This window comes from Bubalus bubalis, chromosome 14 (assembly GCF_019923935.1).
Source record: "Bubalus bubalis isolate 160015118507 breed Murrah chromosome 14, NDDB_SH_1, whole genome shotgun sequence".
In the NCBI taxonomy this organism is placed as follows: Eukaryota; Metazoa; Chordata; class Mammalia; order Artiodactyla; family Bovidae; genus Bubalus; species Bubalus bubalis.
In genome coordinates, this window is record NC_059170.1 from 16,284,317 (window position 1) to 16,302,637 (window position 18,321).

Genomic DNA, 18,321 nt, shown 5'->3' on the forward strand with positions numbered 1-18,321 from the left:
TTAATATACTATCAATAGATAAAATAAGAAAAGATATTTAATTGCTTAAACGGATCCCAAAATATGACTTGAAAATAATTCAGCACTATTTCCTATTTGTATTTTTAAATTTAAAATTCTTTAATTGCTTATGAAATCAAGAACACAAGAAACAGTAACTATCTAATATTAACAACCAATATCCCATTCAAAATTTCATGCACTAGAGGCATTCTAATGAAAATCAGAAAAGAGGGATGTCAAAACAGTGTCATTTTAACACAATAGTGTTGTAGAAATTCTGACCAGTATCAATAACCTCAGATATGCAGATGACACCACCATTATGGCAGAAAGTGAAGAAGAACTAAAGAGCCTCTTGATGAAAGTGAAAGAGAAGAGCGAAAAAGCTGGCTTGAAGCTCAACATTCAGAAAACTAAGATCATGGCATCCGGTCCCATCACTTCATGGCAGATAGATGGGGAAACAGTGGAAACAGTGGTTGAATTTATTTTTCTGGACTCCAAAATCACTGCAGATGGTGACTGCAGCCGTGAAATTAAAAGATGCTTACTCCTTGGAAGGAAAGTTATGACCAACCTAGATAGCATATTAAAAAGCAGAGACATTACTTTGCCAACAAAGGTCCGTCTAGTCAAGGCTATGGTTTTTCCAGTGGTCATGTATGGATGTGAGAGTTGGACTGTAAAGAAAACTGAGTGCCGAAGAATTGATGCTTTTGAACTGTGGTGTTGGAGAAGACTCTGAGAGTCCCTTGGACTGCAAGGAGATCCAATCAGTCCATCCTAAAGGAGATCAGTCCTGGGTGTTCATTGGAAGGACTGATGTTGAAGCTGAAACTCCAATACTTTGTCCACCTGATGAGAAGAGCTGACTCACTGGAAGAGACCCTGATGCTGGGAAAGATTGAGGGCAGGAGGAGAAGGGGATGACAGAGGATGAGATGGTTGGATGGCATTATCGGCTCGATGGACATGGGTTTGGGTGGACTCTGGGAGTTGGTGATGGACAGGGGGGGCTGGCGTGCTACGGTTCATGGGATCGCAGAGAGTAGGACAGGACAGAGCAACTGAACTGAACTGAAAACAATATACAAAAATAACTGTAACAAAAATGGCAACTTTTCAAGCACCTACCACATACTAGATGCACTGTTTTATATTTTCTTCAATTCTTGTAACAAGATGGACACTATTATTATCCCCATTTTATAGATTAAAAAGAGACTGAGACTCAGAGAGACTAAATTGCTTGCTCAAGCTCACAAAGGAAAAAGCAGTAGAACACGAACTCATATACAGGTCTTACTGCAACCAAAACACTTTTAATGAATTACCACAGACTCAAGTATAAATTACTAGAAAGGAGACATTTTTTATTTGCAGATATATGCAAATATGTGTCCATTACATCTAGAAATCTAAAAAGAATCAGTGAAATACAGCATTTTAAAACCCCAAATATAATATACAAAAGTAAAATAGGTAAAACATTTTCTTTACAGCAGCAACAGCCACTTGTAAGACTTAACAATAGGAAAAAAAGTTGGCCTTTCACAACATCAGCAATAAATACATAGGAATAATCACACACACACAAAAAATTATGCAGATGTACAAAACACTTCCACAAGATATTTAAGATTCTTAAAAAGAAAAATACCTAGTCTTGAAAGGCAACCACAATATATTAAGATGTCAGCTGCTCCTAAATATAAATACAAGCTAATACAATTCTCATCTTTGGCGGAGATGAGAATTGCTTAGCTGTTTGATAATTTCTCTTTTCCTTCTATGTTCTCTTGTAATTTAATGTGGCATATGTGAGTTCCAGCCAAAGGAATATGGGTAGCAGTGATTCACATCAATTTAGGAAGTCCATAAAAACTTTCCACATAATTTTCCTTGCTTTCTCTTTTCCATCTTCTAGCCAGATACAGAGGCTTCTGCCTACAAAGTTAATGTTCTAATAAAGCCACATGTTGAAGATGGCGGAGCCTTTGCCAGCCTGAGGCCCTGAATAACTACCTAAGCAAAGCTGTTCCTTACCCAAGGCTTTTATGAAACATACTGTACTAAGCCACTAAGATTTCCAGGTTCATCTGCTAAAGCAGGACATGTTCCTTACCCTAATATATACTCCAAACCCCAACAGGTTTTGTGAGGTTCTTCTCTTCACATGTGCTTTATAGCATGTCAAATGGATTATAAAATTCATCTAAAATGTTAAACAGGCAAGAGGGATTCTTAAAAATATTCTAAGACGTGGAAAAAGGGAAAAAGTCGTTAGTTCTACCAAATACCAATAACTATAGAAGGTTAAAGTAATTAAGTGTGACTCTCCTATAAGAATGAATGGTTTTGCCATAAATAAATTAAAAAAATTTTTTTAAAGTATATAATAAAAAAAAAAAATGAATGGAAAGATCAATGGAATAATATGCAACCCAAAGACAAAACCCATACATATAAAAGGAACTTAATGGCACAAAGGACACAAAGTCAGAAGCAGTGAGTGAGTATGCTGCTGCTACTGCTGCTAAGTCACTTCAGTCGTGCGACCCCATAGACGGCAGCCCACCAGGCTCCCCCGTCCCTAGGATTCTCCAGGCAAGAACACTGGACTGGGTTGCCATTTCCTTTTCCAGTGCATAAAGTGAAAGTGAAGTCGCTCAGTCGAGTCCGACTCTTCGCGACCCCGTGGACTGCAGCCTACCAGGCTCCTCCGTCCATGGGATTTTCTAGGCAACAGTACTGGAGTGGGGTGCCACTGCCTTCTCCGGTGAGTGAGTATAGGTGAGTATATACCGGATCAAAGTACACAGAAGACTTTCTAATCTTAAAGGAAATAGAAAATGGTCACAGAAAAAGGTAGATGTAAAAAAATAAACTAAAATCACTGAAAGATGAAAAACAAACTACAAACTGAAAAATAAAATGACAGAAAATAGTTAAGATCCCTAATTTATAAACAAGTCATACAGAGTAATTCAGAATCACTAATATACAAATAGAAAAATGAGACTCATCAAACCAGAAAGAAAAGATGCAAGGAAAAAGTTTATGAATCAAGACAGTACACAACAGAATTAAAGTTCCACAGAGCACAAGGATAGGGCTAGAATAGAGAAAGGCAGGAAGCAATGAAACTGAATTGAAAACAATATCATAAAGAAAGAAAGAGCATGAAGTATTATTACTTTTAACAATCTGTCCCTCTGTGATATTTTATGCTGTTCCCTTAGTGGAATTTTAAACAAGGCTACCAGAGGAGAGGCCTTGAGAATAAGACTGACCAGTCAGTGCTGGTCACAGAGAGAAACAAGGTAGTCTTCAGGCCCCACAGAATGTGACAAAGTCCTGGAAGACAGACTGTCACCCAGGCGGCAGCAACAGGCAAGAGAACAAATACTGCACCTACTGCAGGGAAGAAGCCCCTAGAGAGTGTGGCCCAAGAGCAGCTGAGGAGAGCCTGACCCTGCCAGGATGGAAGGGGCATGTGACACAGATGAGTGTATTGTCCAATTTGGCTCCATCTGACTCCTGGGCTTAGCAGCCACACTGTGAACTCCAACAAGGAGTTATAGTATGGTTCCTGCCTAAGACATTTACTGGGTAAGGACACATGAAATACAACAACAAGGGTACCTTAACATATGTAAAAAGCGAAACCATGTCTGTGCAACACACTCATTATCCATTTCAGGAGGGATCAGACTGGCATCTTCATCAGGAACTTTGAATGGAGGAAATGAAGGACCATATGTAAAGCGTAGCAATCTAGAAAATTAAAACAAAAAAAAATCACACCACCAAGTTCCTTTTTAACAGAACTGAAGATACATTCAAGCATTAAAATATAGTAGGAGAAATATGATAGGAGAAAATAGATGAAACTTGTATTATACCTCACTGAAGTGAATAAAATAAATGAAAACCTTTTTATAAAATAAACTAGAAGAGGACTTTCAGTTTTGTAAAAATTATTTTAAAGTGTTTATTTCTTTAAAAAATTAATATCATTTATAATTTAGTTCATATAGTTATGTTATATGATTATATTATAAATGTTATTTACTTATATGATATAATTATAAAATGAAAAGTGATTTTATAAATTAAATATTGCTTCTCATATAAATTTTAATACATCTTATTATATATAACATTGTATGTAATAAACAACACTGTATATAACACTTATACAGAATATAAATTTATAATGTATGCTGCTGCTGCTGCTAAGTCGCTTCAGTCGTGTCCGACCCTGTGCGACCCCATAGACGGCAGCCCGCCAGGCTCCCCCGTCCCTGGGATTCTCCAGGCAAGAACACTGGAGTGGGTTGCCATTTCCTTCTCCAATGCATGAAAGTGAAAAGCGAAAGTGAAGTCTCTCAGTCATGTCCGACTCTTCGCGACCCCATAGACTGCAGCCTACCAGGCTCCTCCGTCCATGGGATTTTCCAGGCAAGAGGACTGGAGTGGGTTGCCATTGCCTTCTCCATTTATAATGTATACTATAACATAAATTACAAATTATATATAATTTTATAAAATTACAAATTGTTTAAAATTTTAATTTATAACTGCAAATAAATAAATAAATAAATCATATAATCATGCACAATTATGCTTATGTTGATTATATAGTCATATAATATAAACAATAAATTTTTTTAAAAGAGTCATCATACTACAAATGCCCTCAACACAACTAATTTATTATAATTTATTCGTAACAACTGCAACATAACTTTACATGAAGTTTAGAATTTATGGTATGTGTCCCATAAATTGAATTTGACCATTCAGTTACTTAACTAAATACTAATATTCCAAATGTATTAAAACTGTTCAAAGCCCTTTGACTCAATTATTAATCTATTATACTTAGAATAGATTATGATCTACTATAACTAATCTAAAAATATATCTTAATAAAATAACCAGAATACATACAAAGACTAAGTGTAAAGTACTCGCAAATCAACAATATTTTTTCTTTTTTACTTTTATATCCTTCTTTATTTAGCTTTTTTTGTTTTGTTTCTGCCCCACTGAGCGACTCATGGGATCTTAATTCCCTGACCAGGGATTGAACCCAGACCCTTAACAGTGAGGGTGCCAAGTCCTAACCATGGACTACCAGGGAATTCCCAACAATAGTTTTTAAAAGGAAAACAAAGAGAACAATTTAGATATCAAAACAGCAGAGAAACTATTAAATGAATTATAATTCCATTTATATAATGAAAAACTATAAGGCCATTTAAAATAGGATCTTGAGATCTACATAAGAAGAAAAAAGGTACATGTAATTACTAGGACAAGAATCAGACATCAAGCTAAAAAAAAGCAGGTAACACTATATAGAATAATCTCAAATTGATTTTTTAAAAAAGATAAGATAGAAGAAAATATCGGAGAAGGCGATGGCACCCCACTCCAGTACTCTTGCCTGGAAAACCCCATGGACGGAGGAGCCTGGTGGGCTGCAGTCCATGGGGTCGCTGAGGGTCGGACACGACTGAGCGACTTCACTTTCACTTTTCACTTTCGTGCATTGGAGAAGGAAAGGGCAACCCTCTCCAGTGATCTTGCCTAGAGAATCCCAGGGACAGAGGAGCCTGGTGGGCTGCTGTCTATGGGGTCACACCGAGTCGGACACGACTGAAGCGACTTAGCAGCAGCAGCAGCAGAAGAAAATATATTCAAAGATTGGTTATTTGTAAGTAATGGATATTTCCCCTTATGTCTTCCTAATTTTCCATAATAAGCATGTATTGTACTTTTATAATCAAGATAAAAGGATGTATTATTTAAAAATAGATTCATAATAGTGACATTCACAAAGACATACCAGAATAAACAAACAAAAATTCATCTTAAATGAGTGATAAAGATATATATATTAACTCATAAAAAGACCAATGTACCTTCTGATACGTAATACCACCTATAAATTATCTGTTCCCACCTCCACCACTAAACCTCCCATTAAGTCTAAATCAGATTAAGTTTCCAGTCTCCTGTCAGATTAACTACCAGCTGACAGGAAATATAAGGGACAGAGGAACATATTAATTAACAACTAGGACATAATCAGAAAAATCAAGAATGTGAAGCATTCAATAGGACAAAACAACCCAATTCAACAACAAAAAAAACCTGCAAGGAAATAAAAATGAGAGAGCAGGAACCTACAGTTTAAAATAGGCTTAAGAAATATGTCAACTAAATATAATGTCCAAACCTTGTCTGTGTTCTGATTCAATGGAATCAACTATTTCAAAAAGTTGAGACATTCAGGGACATCTGAACACTCAAAAGCTAAACAATATTAGAAAACTGTTAACATTTTGTTCATGTGTGATAATGGTATTGTGATCATGTTTAAAAAAGAATGCTCAGCTTTTAAAGAGTTATATATTACAAGAAATGAAAAAAAAAAAGTCTGAAAAAAATGAAGCCTAACGGTTTACTCACAGAATAGTGATATTATATATAAATGGCTAAAAAAAGAAACCAAAAAACAAAATAATTATTATAAAAAACTGCCTACTTTGGTTACATATGAGAACATTATGGTATGGTCCTATTTCTGTAAAATTATGTATAATAAGATTTCTGGTGAACTTAACTCTTTCTGTTATAACTTTCTTTGGTTCATTTTTTTTTTTAATAATGATCTTAAACATTTTGGACTTCCCTGATAGCTCAGACTGTAAAGCGTCTGCCTACAATGCAGGAGACCTGGATTCAATCCCTGGGTCAGGAAGATCCCCTGGAGAAGGAAATGGCAACCCACTCCAGTATTCTTGCCTGGAAAGTCCCACGGACGGAGGAACCTGGTAGGCTACAGCACTTGGGGTCACAAAGAGTCAGACACGACTGAGTGACTTCACTTTCGCTTTCTTTCTAAACATTTTAATAATTAGAATTAGAGTGGGATTTGGGGGGTGGGAATAGTAGGGCTCAGAATTCATCTGCCTCTCCAACATACTTTCTCAATCTAAAAGGTTTTAGATTAGACAGGCACAAAGCCCATTGCTACATCTATTTTTAAAAACTGATTGATTCTATTAACTAAAGTATAATAATAAGAGACACAGAATAGAGGCTTTTACCATGTACTCCAGAAAGATACAGAATTAGGGGAAGGCTGCCTACGGCCAGACGGATGAAAGAAGACAAGTTGATGACGGTAACTTACCTTGAAGTGAGCGCACAGATGACCTTGCTCCACTGCTCCACCACTGCTGGGTGGTGTCTCCAGTTAGCCACCATCTCCTTGGCTGTTTTCCAGTAAGGAGGTGTTGGGAAGCACCGCGTACATGCTAGTAACCAAACCTCAAAGAGAACACCAATCAACTTCTCTGCTAGATTCTCAGCAATGCCACCTTACCAACAAAAAGAAAACATCTTTGGCATACTTATTTGTAAAGCAGAATCTTTAACTCACTGATTTGGGAGAACTGGTCAAAAAATTAAAATAACTGCAATGTTAAGTTTTAACTTTCAAATAATCACTTAATAGTAAGAACAAAAAACTACTCTTAGGAGCTCTTATGAAGGAAATCATGAACACATCAACCCATTATCACATGGGAAGTTTTCAAGTGGCCCTGCTGGGTTCTTATGGAAGATCTTAACCTTCCAGTAGTGAGACAGGAGCACACACAGAAGAAGGGAAAGGATGATTGCCTACAATGAATGGCTATTAGTCACTTTCCGTGCCACATAGCTCATACACGTGACCTCACATTAATTCTGCAGGGTAGGTTTTTATATCAATAGTATCTATTACCAATTATCAATTATATCCATTTTGAAGATGAGAAAACAGGTTCTGGAAATTTAAGTAACTTGCCCAAGTTCACACAGCCAACAAGAAAAGGAATCAGAACAAATACCTGAGACTTCCTACCTTCAAACTTTGCTATAAAATGCTTCATGTGTTTGAAAGCCACCCTTCAAGGGAGAGGGAGCCAAAGAAGGGAGCCAAAGGACTAGTTCTGGCAGGACAAAGCCTCAACCACAGAGCCCAAAATAGAGCTGCTCCTCGGTTCCAAGCCTGGGAACTAAGGAGAAGAGCAGCGGTCTGTACTCTGCCTACCCACAGAAGGCAAACTTTGGATTTCCATACAGAACGAAAAGTTCTAAGGATTTCAAATGCGCAAAAATGAAGTTTCAACAATAATAAGCTCCAGAAGGGGAAGGATGGCTTGATTTATGGTGCTGAATCCCTGGCATGGGGATTGTTTAAGAGAGAGGCACACTACCTATCTGGCTAGCTCATCACCAATGCCAGACAGGGTATTTCTATTATGGAGTCCCTCTCAACACTAAAATTCTTCCTGGACACTGCACTTGTGTCAGAGCACAAGCACACTCACATGTGTCAGTAAAAAGAATACAAAGATGAATAAGCAACAGGGGAATTTGGAACTAGAATTATCAACTTATTGTCTGTGTATACTGTGCTATATTATACAAAGCAAGACATCTTAAAATACACTCTAAACTCATAAAACTGAAAGCTTTTTGATGGCTAGGTAATAAATGACACACTTGTCATACTTCCAAATAGAATACTTTAAGATTTTCTAGGTTTCATTTGCTAAACAAAATATCTTCTGCAGCCATCAAGTTTTCAGTCTACCTGGATAACTACTTTGTAACCAGGTACATTAGTTGTTTCTTATATAGGCTCTGTCCTGATACACTGAACAAGCTACTATTGCTGTCATTATCAAACATGTATTAATTCACTGAGTCTCTCCTCATATTGGTTTTTCAACTGTAGTGCCAAATTTTAAATCCCCACTGAGTCTACTACTCATTGAGTCTAAAAGTGAACTGTGTTTGGAGCACAGCAATAAATTAGAAAAAATAATTAACAAACCTTGAACAGTTGGTGGCGCTAGAAGTATGTCATTAATCTGCAGAAGAAACAACAGTAAGACTTCCCAGGTTTCTCGGGCCATAATGGATGACTCACGGGCCAGTTTTTGAATGGCTTTCAGGACCTGTAAGCATAGTCGGGTCTGACTGGAGCCCTGTTCCTGTCTAAAGAAGACAGACAGACATCACTGACAAGCTTAAGGACAGAATGCAACAGTTAAAGACAGGCAACTCCCTAACAGCACCAGCAGACAGAACTAGGCGCACCCTCTTCAGTTCAAAGCTATTTCCTTCTCATGCAGTTTGGCACTCTGGGATCTAAACCTACCACTCCTAAAGAGCTTGAAGAGCTCCCGGGGAGAGGGAGGATACTAGAAAGTGGATTTCACCTCTGGGTTTTCTAAGTCTGAAAAGTGCCTGGCACATACAACAGATACGCCATAGGTTTCTGCTGAATGAATGAGTAAATAAATACCCACAGCCACTTCTGCTGCTCACACAGCAGAATGACCTTTGTATTCTTTAAAAAAATTTTAAACATATGTTCACAAGAATTCAGCATGAATTTCATAATGCTCACAATCCCTTTGAAGTTAATGTCTGCTAGAGAAGAGCCTAAAAAATGAAATATCCTAACAGGTCCCCAAAACTGATGGGATACAGAGACAACTTCCTCAGAAATGAGCACCTGCTAACTGTGGCTCTATTAAAAAAAGGCAACTTAACCCAAAGGTACCCAAGATACTCCCAAAGAAGTTTTATAGCTCTGTTTAGTTCACAACACCATTTTTTCCCAACAGTATTATTACATTAGTATATCAGGGCTAGGGTTGAGGAGGAAGATAAAAGTACAAGCCCCAGCCCTTATCCCCACTGTCCAACATAGATCACCTTAAGATTTTCAAGAATCATAGTAAACCTACTACATTGGCAAATAGTGAATGGGCTTCCAGAGTTCCCATGTGAAGACCAAGGCAAGTAACTATTATTACTGAAATAAATCTTGAGGCCAAGTTTCTACATGACTCATGTCACAAAAAATTCATAAAACATGTTTCTATCAGAGGAGGGAATCTCAGAGCCTCCTCAAGAAATCCAGACAATGAAGTGAGTGCTCTCAGAACTTCCATCACAACCTCAGGATAAAGATTTTCAGATTCTGGGCCACGACCCATAAAACCAAACACTTACACTAGAGCTGCAAGAAAATGACAACCCTAAGTTCCCCCTAAAGCAGCCAGACCTAGAGTGAAATGATGAGACATTCACCTAGGAAAAGACAAGAGTCCCCAAGGACAGGGAGAGGTCCCATGTTCAGTTTGAGGTGAATCCGGACCCTGGGAAGCCAAGAGGCTCAAGCCTGTATCTGTTGGTCTGCTACTAAGCAAGAGTAAGAAATATACAATAGCCCCAAACCTCATGTAGCCATATAAGAGGAAACCCAGAATAAAAAATAAAAATACCACTAGTGGTCCTAGGGGCAACACTCTTACAAGCTAGCAATGACACTAGAAACTTCCCAAATGGTAACCCAGGCTTACCTACCATTCCTAGTACTACCTGCCCAGTGCAGAAAAGGAAACATCTGCTCCTTAGGTACTGTGGCATCACTCAGACAGCCTAAATTCAAGAGCAGTGTCCAAGTTTCTACAGCTAAGAGAAATACGGCAATCTTTACTGAAAAAGAAATAGAAAGGTCGAAACATCAAAGATGCTCTTTTCCCCCTAATATTTCCAAAAGCAACTTACGAACTTCAGAAAAACCATTCTAGAACATGAGCTGGTGAACTATGTATGGCCTGTGGGTCAAATCTGGCCTGTCATCTGTTTTTGTAAAAAAAAATTGGAACACAAACATGCGCGTTGATTTATATATTGTCTATGGCTGCTTCTCTCTATCAGTAGAGTTGAACAGTTGTGACAGACACTACGGTATGGCCCACAAAGCCTAAAATATTTACTATATGCCTCTTTACAAAAAAAGCTTGCCAACGACTGCTTTAGAAGAATGCCACACTTTCTAAAGTACAGTATATTTGAGCAATGAAGACCCTAATCAGTTTTAGATGATGGGTCACTCTTCACTCAGCCATGCGCTCCCCCAAATCAAACTGGCAGGCAAAAGAGAAAGGCTACATCATTCTGACCTAATCTTCAGCAAAGTGGTAGAGGCTGTTTCCTCTATTCTGAGAGTTAGTTTTCATAAAAACAATTAAATAAGGAAACTTGACAATTTTGTGACTATTTGACTCAAAAAACAAAAACAAAAAACTCCCAATAACAGGAGATAAGATCATAACTCCCAATATTTAGCACTGAAAATATTCAGCTCCCTAAGATACAATTTGCCAGGAGAACTCTAATACTCAGTTCAGCACCCTCTCAGAATTACACACACTTTTGGGAAAACAAGCTAATTACCAAATAGTAAAATGAACAATTTATACGATATTGATGCTTCTTAAAAAGAGAAAAGCAAAAGCCTAATTAATATAAATGCAATCGCTTCTTCTCATCAATAAAATTAACTGAGCACTCAGAGTTGGTAAGAGTACAAAGAGGAGACAATACTAGCCACGAAACTCTCCCATTTACTAAGAAAAAGCCTAGTAAATTAGTCTCCTAAATGGGATGATAAGAAAGCATTAAAAGTATTATCATTTTAGAAGAATCTGCTTAGCTACAAACAATGTCTTCCTACCACTTACTTTCTACCATTTACTGTTATAACTTCTTTTGAAATCAATAAATACAAACAACCAGCATTTAATTCACCCAAATGTAACCTAGACAGTGTATTAAAAAGCAGAGACATCACTTTGCCAACAAAGGTCCAAACAGTCAAAGCTATGGTTTATCCAGTAGTCATGTACAGATGTGAGGGTTGGACCATAAAGAAAGCAGAGCACTGAAGAACTGATGCATTTGAACTGTGGTGTTAGAGAAGACGTCCCTTGGACAGCAAGGAGATCAAACCAGTCAATCCTAAGGAAATCAATCCCAAACATTCATTGGAAGGACTGAGGCTGAAGCTCCAATACTTTGGTCACCTGGTGCGAAGAGCCGACTCGTTGGAGAAGACCCTGATCCTGGAAAAGACCGAAGGTTGGAGAAGGGGACAGCAGAGGATGAGATGGTTGGATGACATCATCGACTCAATGGACATGAGTTTGAGCAAGTTCTGGGAGATGGTGAAGGACAGGGAAGCCTGGCGTGCTGCAGTTCACAAGGTCACAATGAGTTGGACATGACTGAATGACTACACCACCAGAAGTAGAATTGGGTGGCTGGTGATGTGGTGATAAGATTAAGGGGTTAACAGACATACCTCAATGTACTGCACTTCGTTTTATTGCACTTCACCAATATTGTGGGTTTTTTACAAACTAAAAACTTGTAGCAATCCTACACTGACTGAGCAAGTCTATACGTGCAATTTGCCCCACTGCATTGCTCGCTTCGTGTCTCTATGCCACATTTTGGTATTTCTCAAAATATTTTCATTATTATTATATCTTTACAGTGATTTGATGATCAATGATCTTTGATGTTACTACTAGAATTGTTTTGCGGCACCACAAACCATGCCCATATAAGATGTCAAACTTCACTGATAAACGTGTTCTGACTGCTCCACCAACCAGCCATTTTCCTGCCTTCTCTTTCTTCTCAGGCCTCCGTCTTCCCTGAGACACAGCAATATTGAAATTAGGCCATTTAATAACCCTACAATGCCTCTAAGTGTTCAAGTGAAAGGAAGAATCATGTCTCTCACTTTAAATCAAAAACTAGAAATAACAAGTACCTACCGTAATAGCACAGGGAACCATATTCAATATCCTATAATAACCTATAATGGAAAAGAATCTGAAAAAGAATGTGTGTGTATGCATGCACGTGCACAAAACTGAATCACTTGGTTGTCTAACAAAATCTAACAAAGCACTGTAAAACGGTAGAAATGACTAAGCTTAGTGAGGAAAGCAGGTCAAAAGCCAAGACAGGCTAGAAGCTAGGCCTCCAGCATCAGTAAGCCAAATTGTGAATGCAAAGGAAAAGCTTTTGAAGGAAATTAAAAGTGCTAATCCAGTGAACACGCAAATGATAAGAAAAAGAAAGGGCCTTATTACTGATATGAAGAAAGTTTTAGTGTCTGAATAGAAGATCAAACAAACCACAACATTCCCGTAAGCCAAAGCCTAACCCACAACAAGGCCCTCCCTCTCTTCAATTCTGTGAAGCCTGAGAATGGTGAAGAAGCTGCAAAAGGAAAGTCTGAAGTCAGCAGAGGTTGGTTCATGAGGCTGAAGGAAAGACGCTGTCGCCATTTAAAAAAAAAAGGTGTACATGGGGGGCGGGGCAGCAGCAAGGTGAAGCAGCAAGTGCTAATGTAAAAGCTGTAGCAAGTTATCCAGAAGATCTAGCCAAGATAATTAAGGTAGATGAAAGTAGCCACACTAAACAATAGATTTCCAGTGGAGACAAAACAGCCTATAGGCTTCTATTGGAAGATGCCATCTAAGGACTTCCATAGCTAGAGAGAACTCCTGGCTTCAAAAATGCAAAGGACAGGCTGACTCTTGATAGGGGCCACAAGCAGCTAGTGGCTTCAAGTTGAAGCCAATGCTCATTTACCATTCTGAAAATCCTAGGACCCCTAAGAATTATGCTAAATCTACTCTGCCTGTGCCATATAAATGAAACAATAAAGTCTAGATGACAGCTCACCAGTTTACAACATGGTTTACTAAATATTTTAAGCCCACTGTTGAGACCTACTACTCAGGAAAAAAGACTCCTTTTAAAATACTACTGGTCCTTTACAAAGCACTTGGTCATCCAAGAGCTCTGATGGATGTGGACAAGGAATGTCACCTGCCATTTCAGTAAACAATGTTGTGGCCATAAAGCCACCAGTCACTACAGCCGCTCCCTACAGTACACCCTAGGGGAATTCAGGACAGAGGAAAACAAAATACTGGGCCTACACAGTTAAGATGCATATCAAAGGAATAATTTCAATAAGCTCAAACTCTTGCATCTTCCTATACAAAGAAAACTCATTAACTTGAGATGTCTTTTTTCTTTTTGATTGGCAGTAATTTTTCATGTTCTGCTACACAGCTTTTTTTTTTTTTCCAGCAAAACTCCTATATATTCTTGCTCCTTCCTTACCTCTTTGGAACACTCCCTCTGAGCTTCTGAGAGGCTATATCCAGGCTATAGTTTTCAGTAAGTCTGATGAATAAAATGTAATTCTCAACTTTTAGGCTGTGCATTTTTTTTCAGTCAACACTGAGATGTACAATGAGATAAATGTTGCCTGCTAACCTACCATTCATTCTGCTGCCCATGGATGAAGGAGTAATTTGAACTTTCAAGTCTTATTATTTAAGAAATACATTGGGTAAGACTATAGCTGCCATAGACAGTGATTCCTCTGATGGACATTTTCAATTTCAAGTAGAAACTGAAAAGCCGGTGGAAAAGATTCACCATTCTAAATGGCATTAAGAATATTTATGATTCATGGGGAAAGGTCAAAATATCAACATTAATAAAAGTCTGGAAGAAGCCGATTCCAATCCTCACAGATGACTCTGAGGGGCTTAAGACTTCAGTGGAGGAAGTGAATGCAGATGTGGCAGAAATAACAAGAGAACTAAAATTAGAAATGGAACCTGAAGATGGGGCTGAATCGCTGCAATCTCATGATAAAACTTTCATGGATGAGGAGCTGCCTCTTATAGATGAGCAAAGAAAGTGGTTTCTTAAGATGGAATCTACTCCTGGTGTAGATGCTGTGCACATTATTGAAATGAAAACAAAGATTTAGAATATTGCATAAACTTAGTTGATAAAGCAGTAGCAGGCTTTGACAGGATTAACTCTAATTTTGAAAGAACCTCTACTGTAGGCAAAATGCTATCAAATAGCACTGCATGTTACAGAGATATCATTCATGAACTGATGAGTCAATCAATGTGGCAAATGTCACTGTTGTCTTATTTTAAGAAACTACCACATCCACTCAACCTGATCAGCCAGCAGCCATCAACATCAAGGTAAGACCCTCCACCATCAAAAAGATTACAGTTCACTAAAGGCTCAGATGATAGTTAGCACTTTTTAGTAATCCTAGTGTTTTTAAATTAAAACATGTACTTTTTTTTTTAGACATAATGCTATTGCACACTTATAGACAACAATATAGTATAAACATAACTTTTACATGCACTGGGAAACCAAAGAATGCTTTATTTCAATGTTTGCTTTACTGCAGCACCCTGGAACCAACCAACAATATCTTGAGGTATGTTTGCACACTTGATCCTATAGATCACAGCACATAATGAAGATTCTCTTTTTAATTCAGATTTTCCAAAGTAATCTTCCTTCTAAATTTAAAAAGCTAAAATTTACAGAGCTGGTTTTGGCTGATTCATAGTCAGTCCCTCATCATCTGACAGACCAAAAGTCTTAACCAAAACTTTTCCAGAAGGATGGAAGTCAGCCCTCTTGACCCTTCCACAGACATTTTCAAAAAAGAAAAACACACATACACACACAGATGAAAACAGATTTTTCTCAAAGGAAATCCCTACAAATGGGTAGGCAACTAATGTTTTCCTCTCCATTTTCTATTATTTCCAAAATCCTTTAAAATGACATATAATTCTTTTAGAATGGGAAAAAATGTTCCAGGTATAAGTAAGGCAACCATGTGGATCACAATAAACTGTGGAAAATTCTGAAAGAGATGGGAATACCAGACCACCTGACCTGCCTCTTGAGAAACCTATATGCAGGTCAGGAAGCAAGTTAGAACTGGACATGGAACAACAGACTAGTTCCAAATAGGAAAAGGAATACAACAAGGCTGTATATTGTCACCCTGCTTATTTAACTTATATGCAGAGTGCATCATGAGAAACGCTGGGCTGGAAGAAGCACAAGCTGGAATCAAGATAGCCAGGAGAAATATCAATAACCTCAGATATGCAGATGACACCACCCTTATGGCAGAAAGTGAAGAAGAACTAAAGAGCCTCTTGATGAAAGTGAAAGAGGAGAGTGAAAAAGTTGTCTTAAAGCTCAATATTCAGAAAACGAAGATCATGGCATCTGGTCCCATCACTTCATGGCAAATAGATGGGGAAACAGTGGAAACAGTGTCAGACTTTATTTTTTGGGCTCCAAAATCACTGCAGATGGTGACTGCAGCCATGAAATTAAAAGACGCTTACTCCTTGGAAGCAAAGTTATGATCAACCTAGATAGCATACTAAAAAGCAGAAATATTACTTTGCCAACAAAGGTCCACCTAGTCAAGGCTATGGTTTTTCCAGTGGTCATGAGAGTTGGACTGTGAAGAAAGCTGAGTGCCGAAGAATTGATGCTTTTGAACTGTGGTGTTGGAGAAGACTCTTGAGAGTCCCTTGGACCGCAAGGAGATCCAACCAGTCCATCCTAAAGGAGATCAGTCCTGGGTGTTCATTGGAAGGACTGATGCTAAAGCTGAAACTCCAATACTCTGGCCACCTCATGCAAAGAGCTGACTCACTGGAAAATACCCTGATGCTGGGAGGGATTGGGGGCGGGAAGGGAAGGGGACGATAGAGGATGAGATGGCTGGATGGCATCACCAACTCGATGGACATGAGTTTGAGTGAACTCTGGGAGTTGGTGATGGACAGGGAGGCCTGGAGTGCTGCGATTCATGGGGTTGCAAAGAGTCAGACACGACTGAGCGACTGAACTGAACTGAAGGCAACCGTACATTACAATATTTAAGGTCTCTGTCACAGAAGGTAGGAGAAAAACTCAGTAACAAACTGTCAAAAGTATTCTTTTGGTCTTCTACAAATTTGCCCATAATTTCAAATCTGCTTACTTCTATATCTTCATTCTCTCATAAGATTCATTTTAAGGTACAGGGCTTACTTATTCTCTAGCTTAAGTTTAGACAAAAATTATGTTAGGCAAAAGCAGAGTTTTTTGACTGTAAGGGAAAGGGGTCACAGTATTTTCATATCTAATAGCTATCAGATCTTAGAAGCAAAGCCAAAAGCTGTTAAAATGAAAACACATTGTTAAAGAGTCCTAGAAAACATTATATAAGCCCATCTCTCTCATACATATTAACGCTTTTTTAACTGAAAAAGACATGAAAATTACTGCTCAAAAGACTTAACAATGAAATCAGTTCCTATAATTCAAAAAAGTAACAATGATGAATATTTTATTATGATCCGGATAATGGCCAGATAGACTAGTATAGCTTACCTTGGTACAAAAAGATTTTGCAGGTGTTTTAGTATATTTTGAACATATAGATTAGGCTCTTTAATAACTGGCAATGGAATAGAATCTTTCGGTAACACTAAAGCCATAATCCAGTCGGTATATACATCAACACAATATTTTACAGTCTCTCCATCCAATGGAAGGGTCAGTCCATAGCAAATTACTTCCATGGTCCATTTTACCTAAACAAAAGAAAATATAGATACAGAATTATTAAACATCCCTCCCTGTTTATCAGTAGACTGATTTAAAATGTTAACTTCTTATTGCCAAAAACCTCTCAATTGAAGTATATTCGTCTCAACAAGGATCAGATTAATTTTAGAAAATGCACCTCCCATGTATAAGACATACTCAGACAACAGTCTCTAAGCAAAAGATTTAAGAAAATAAATTATGTGCTTATTTCTAATTATCAAGCCTACATTGGCTTTCACCCCTTAGACATTATTATTGTTTGCTCTGTAAAATAAAAAGTACAGGTCATCTTGGCTTTCCACAGAGATTAGACGCGCAGAAATAGAAAATTTTAGATATTTTCCTCCACTTAATTTGCATGTGGGTATGTGTCATTTAGGAAATCATTTACATAAATTTAATCATATTCCATTTTCAGATTATGCAACTTTAACAAACAACAGGAAGGAAGATGAACTGTCCAACTCTTACTGTGTGACTATTTTCATTTGGCAAAGAAAATAATATTTTAAATGGAAGGGCAAGATCAAACACAAGTCAGAAGGGACTGAAGCTGGGTAACATCTTAAAAAGGCACTTAGCTACACTAAATGACTTCCAGCCTCCTGACCTGTCTGAATCATAGGGGCTGAGAGAAATTGTCTAAGAGACTGCTGAACCACTGCCAGCCATCATGAATGAATAAGGTACAATGAGAAGGGGAAAATGGTCCAACTTGCAAAAGAAGATAAAACTATATTCCAGATAATATAGACTGGAAAGTTTAAGTGAATTCCAGACAAAACTCTGGGACAAATTACTAAGCAGATGATCAGTGAGTACTTACAAAAGGGAAAAAGGGTCAGTGGGAACTAGCCTGCTCAAAAAGAACAAGTCATGCCAGACAAGCTTCATTCCTCTATCAAAAGGGTT

At 37.9% G+C, this 18,321-nt stretch overlaps 1 protein-coding gene across 5 annotated transcripts in view; it reads right to left on the reverse strand.

The window, feature by feature from the left end:
• The window catches only part of RALGAPB (Ral GTPase activating protein non-catalytic subunit beta), a 90,628-nt gene that overhangs the window by 55,059 nt on the left and 17,248 nt on the right, over nucleotides 1-18,321 (reverse strand). For all 5 annotated transcript variants that reach the window (XM_006051749.4, XM_006051748.4, XM_025263479.3 and 2 more), the window contains 4 exons: nucleotides 17,191-17,393; nucleotides 8,906-9,069; nucleotides 7,214-7,400; nucleotides 3,649-3,780 (listed from right to left, as the gene is read on the reverse strand). In XM_006051749.4, coding sequence (XP_006051811.2) covers nucleotides 3,649-3,780; nucleotides 7,214-7,400; nucleotides 8,906-9,069; nucleotides 17,191-17,393 — 686 coding nt within the window. The remainder of the gene's footprint in view (nucleotides 1-3,648; nucleotides 3,781-7,213; nucleotides 7,401-8,905; nucleotides 9,070-17,190; nucleotides 17,394-18,321) is intronic.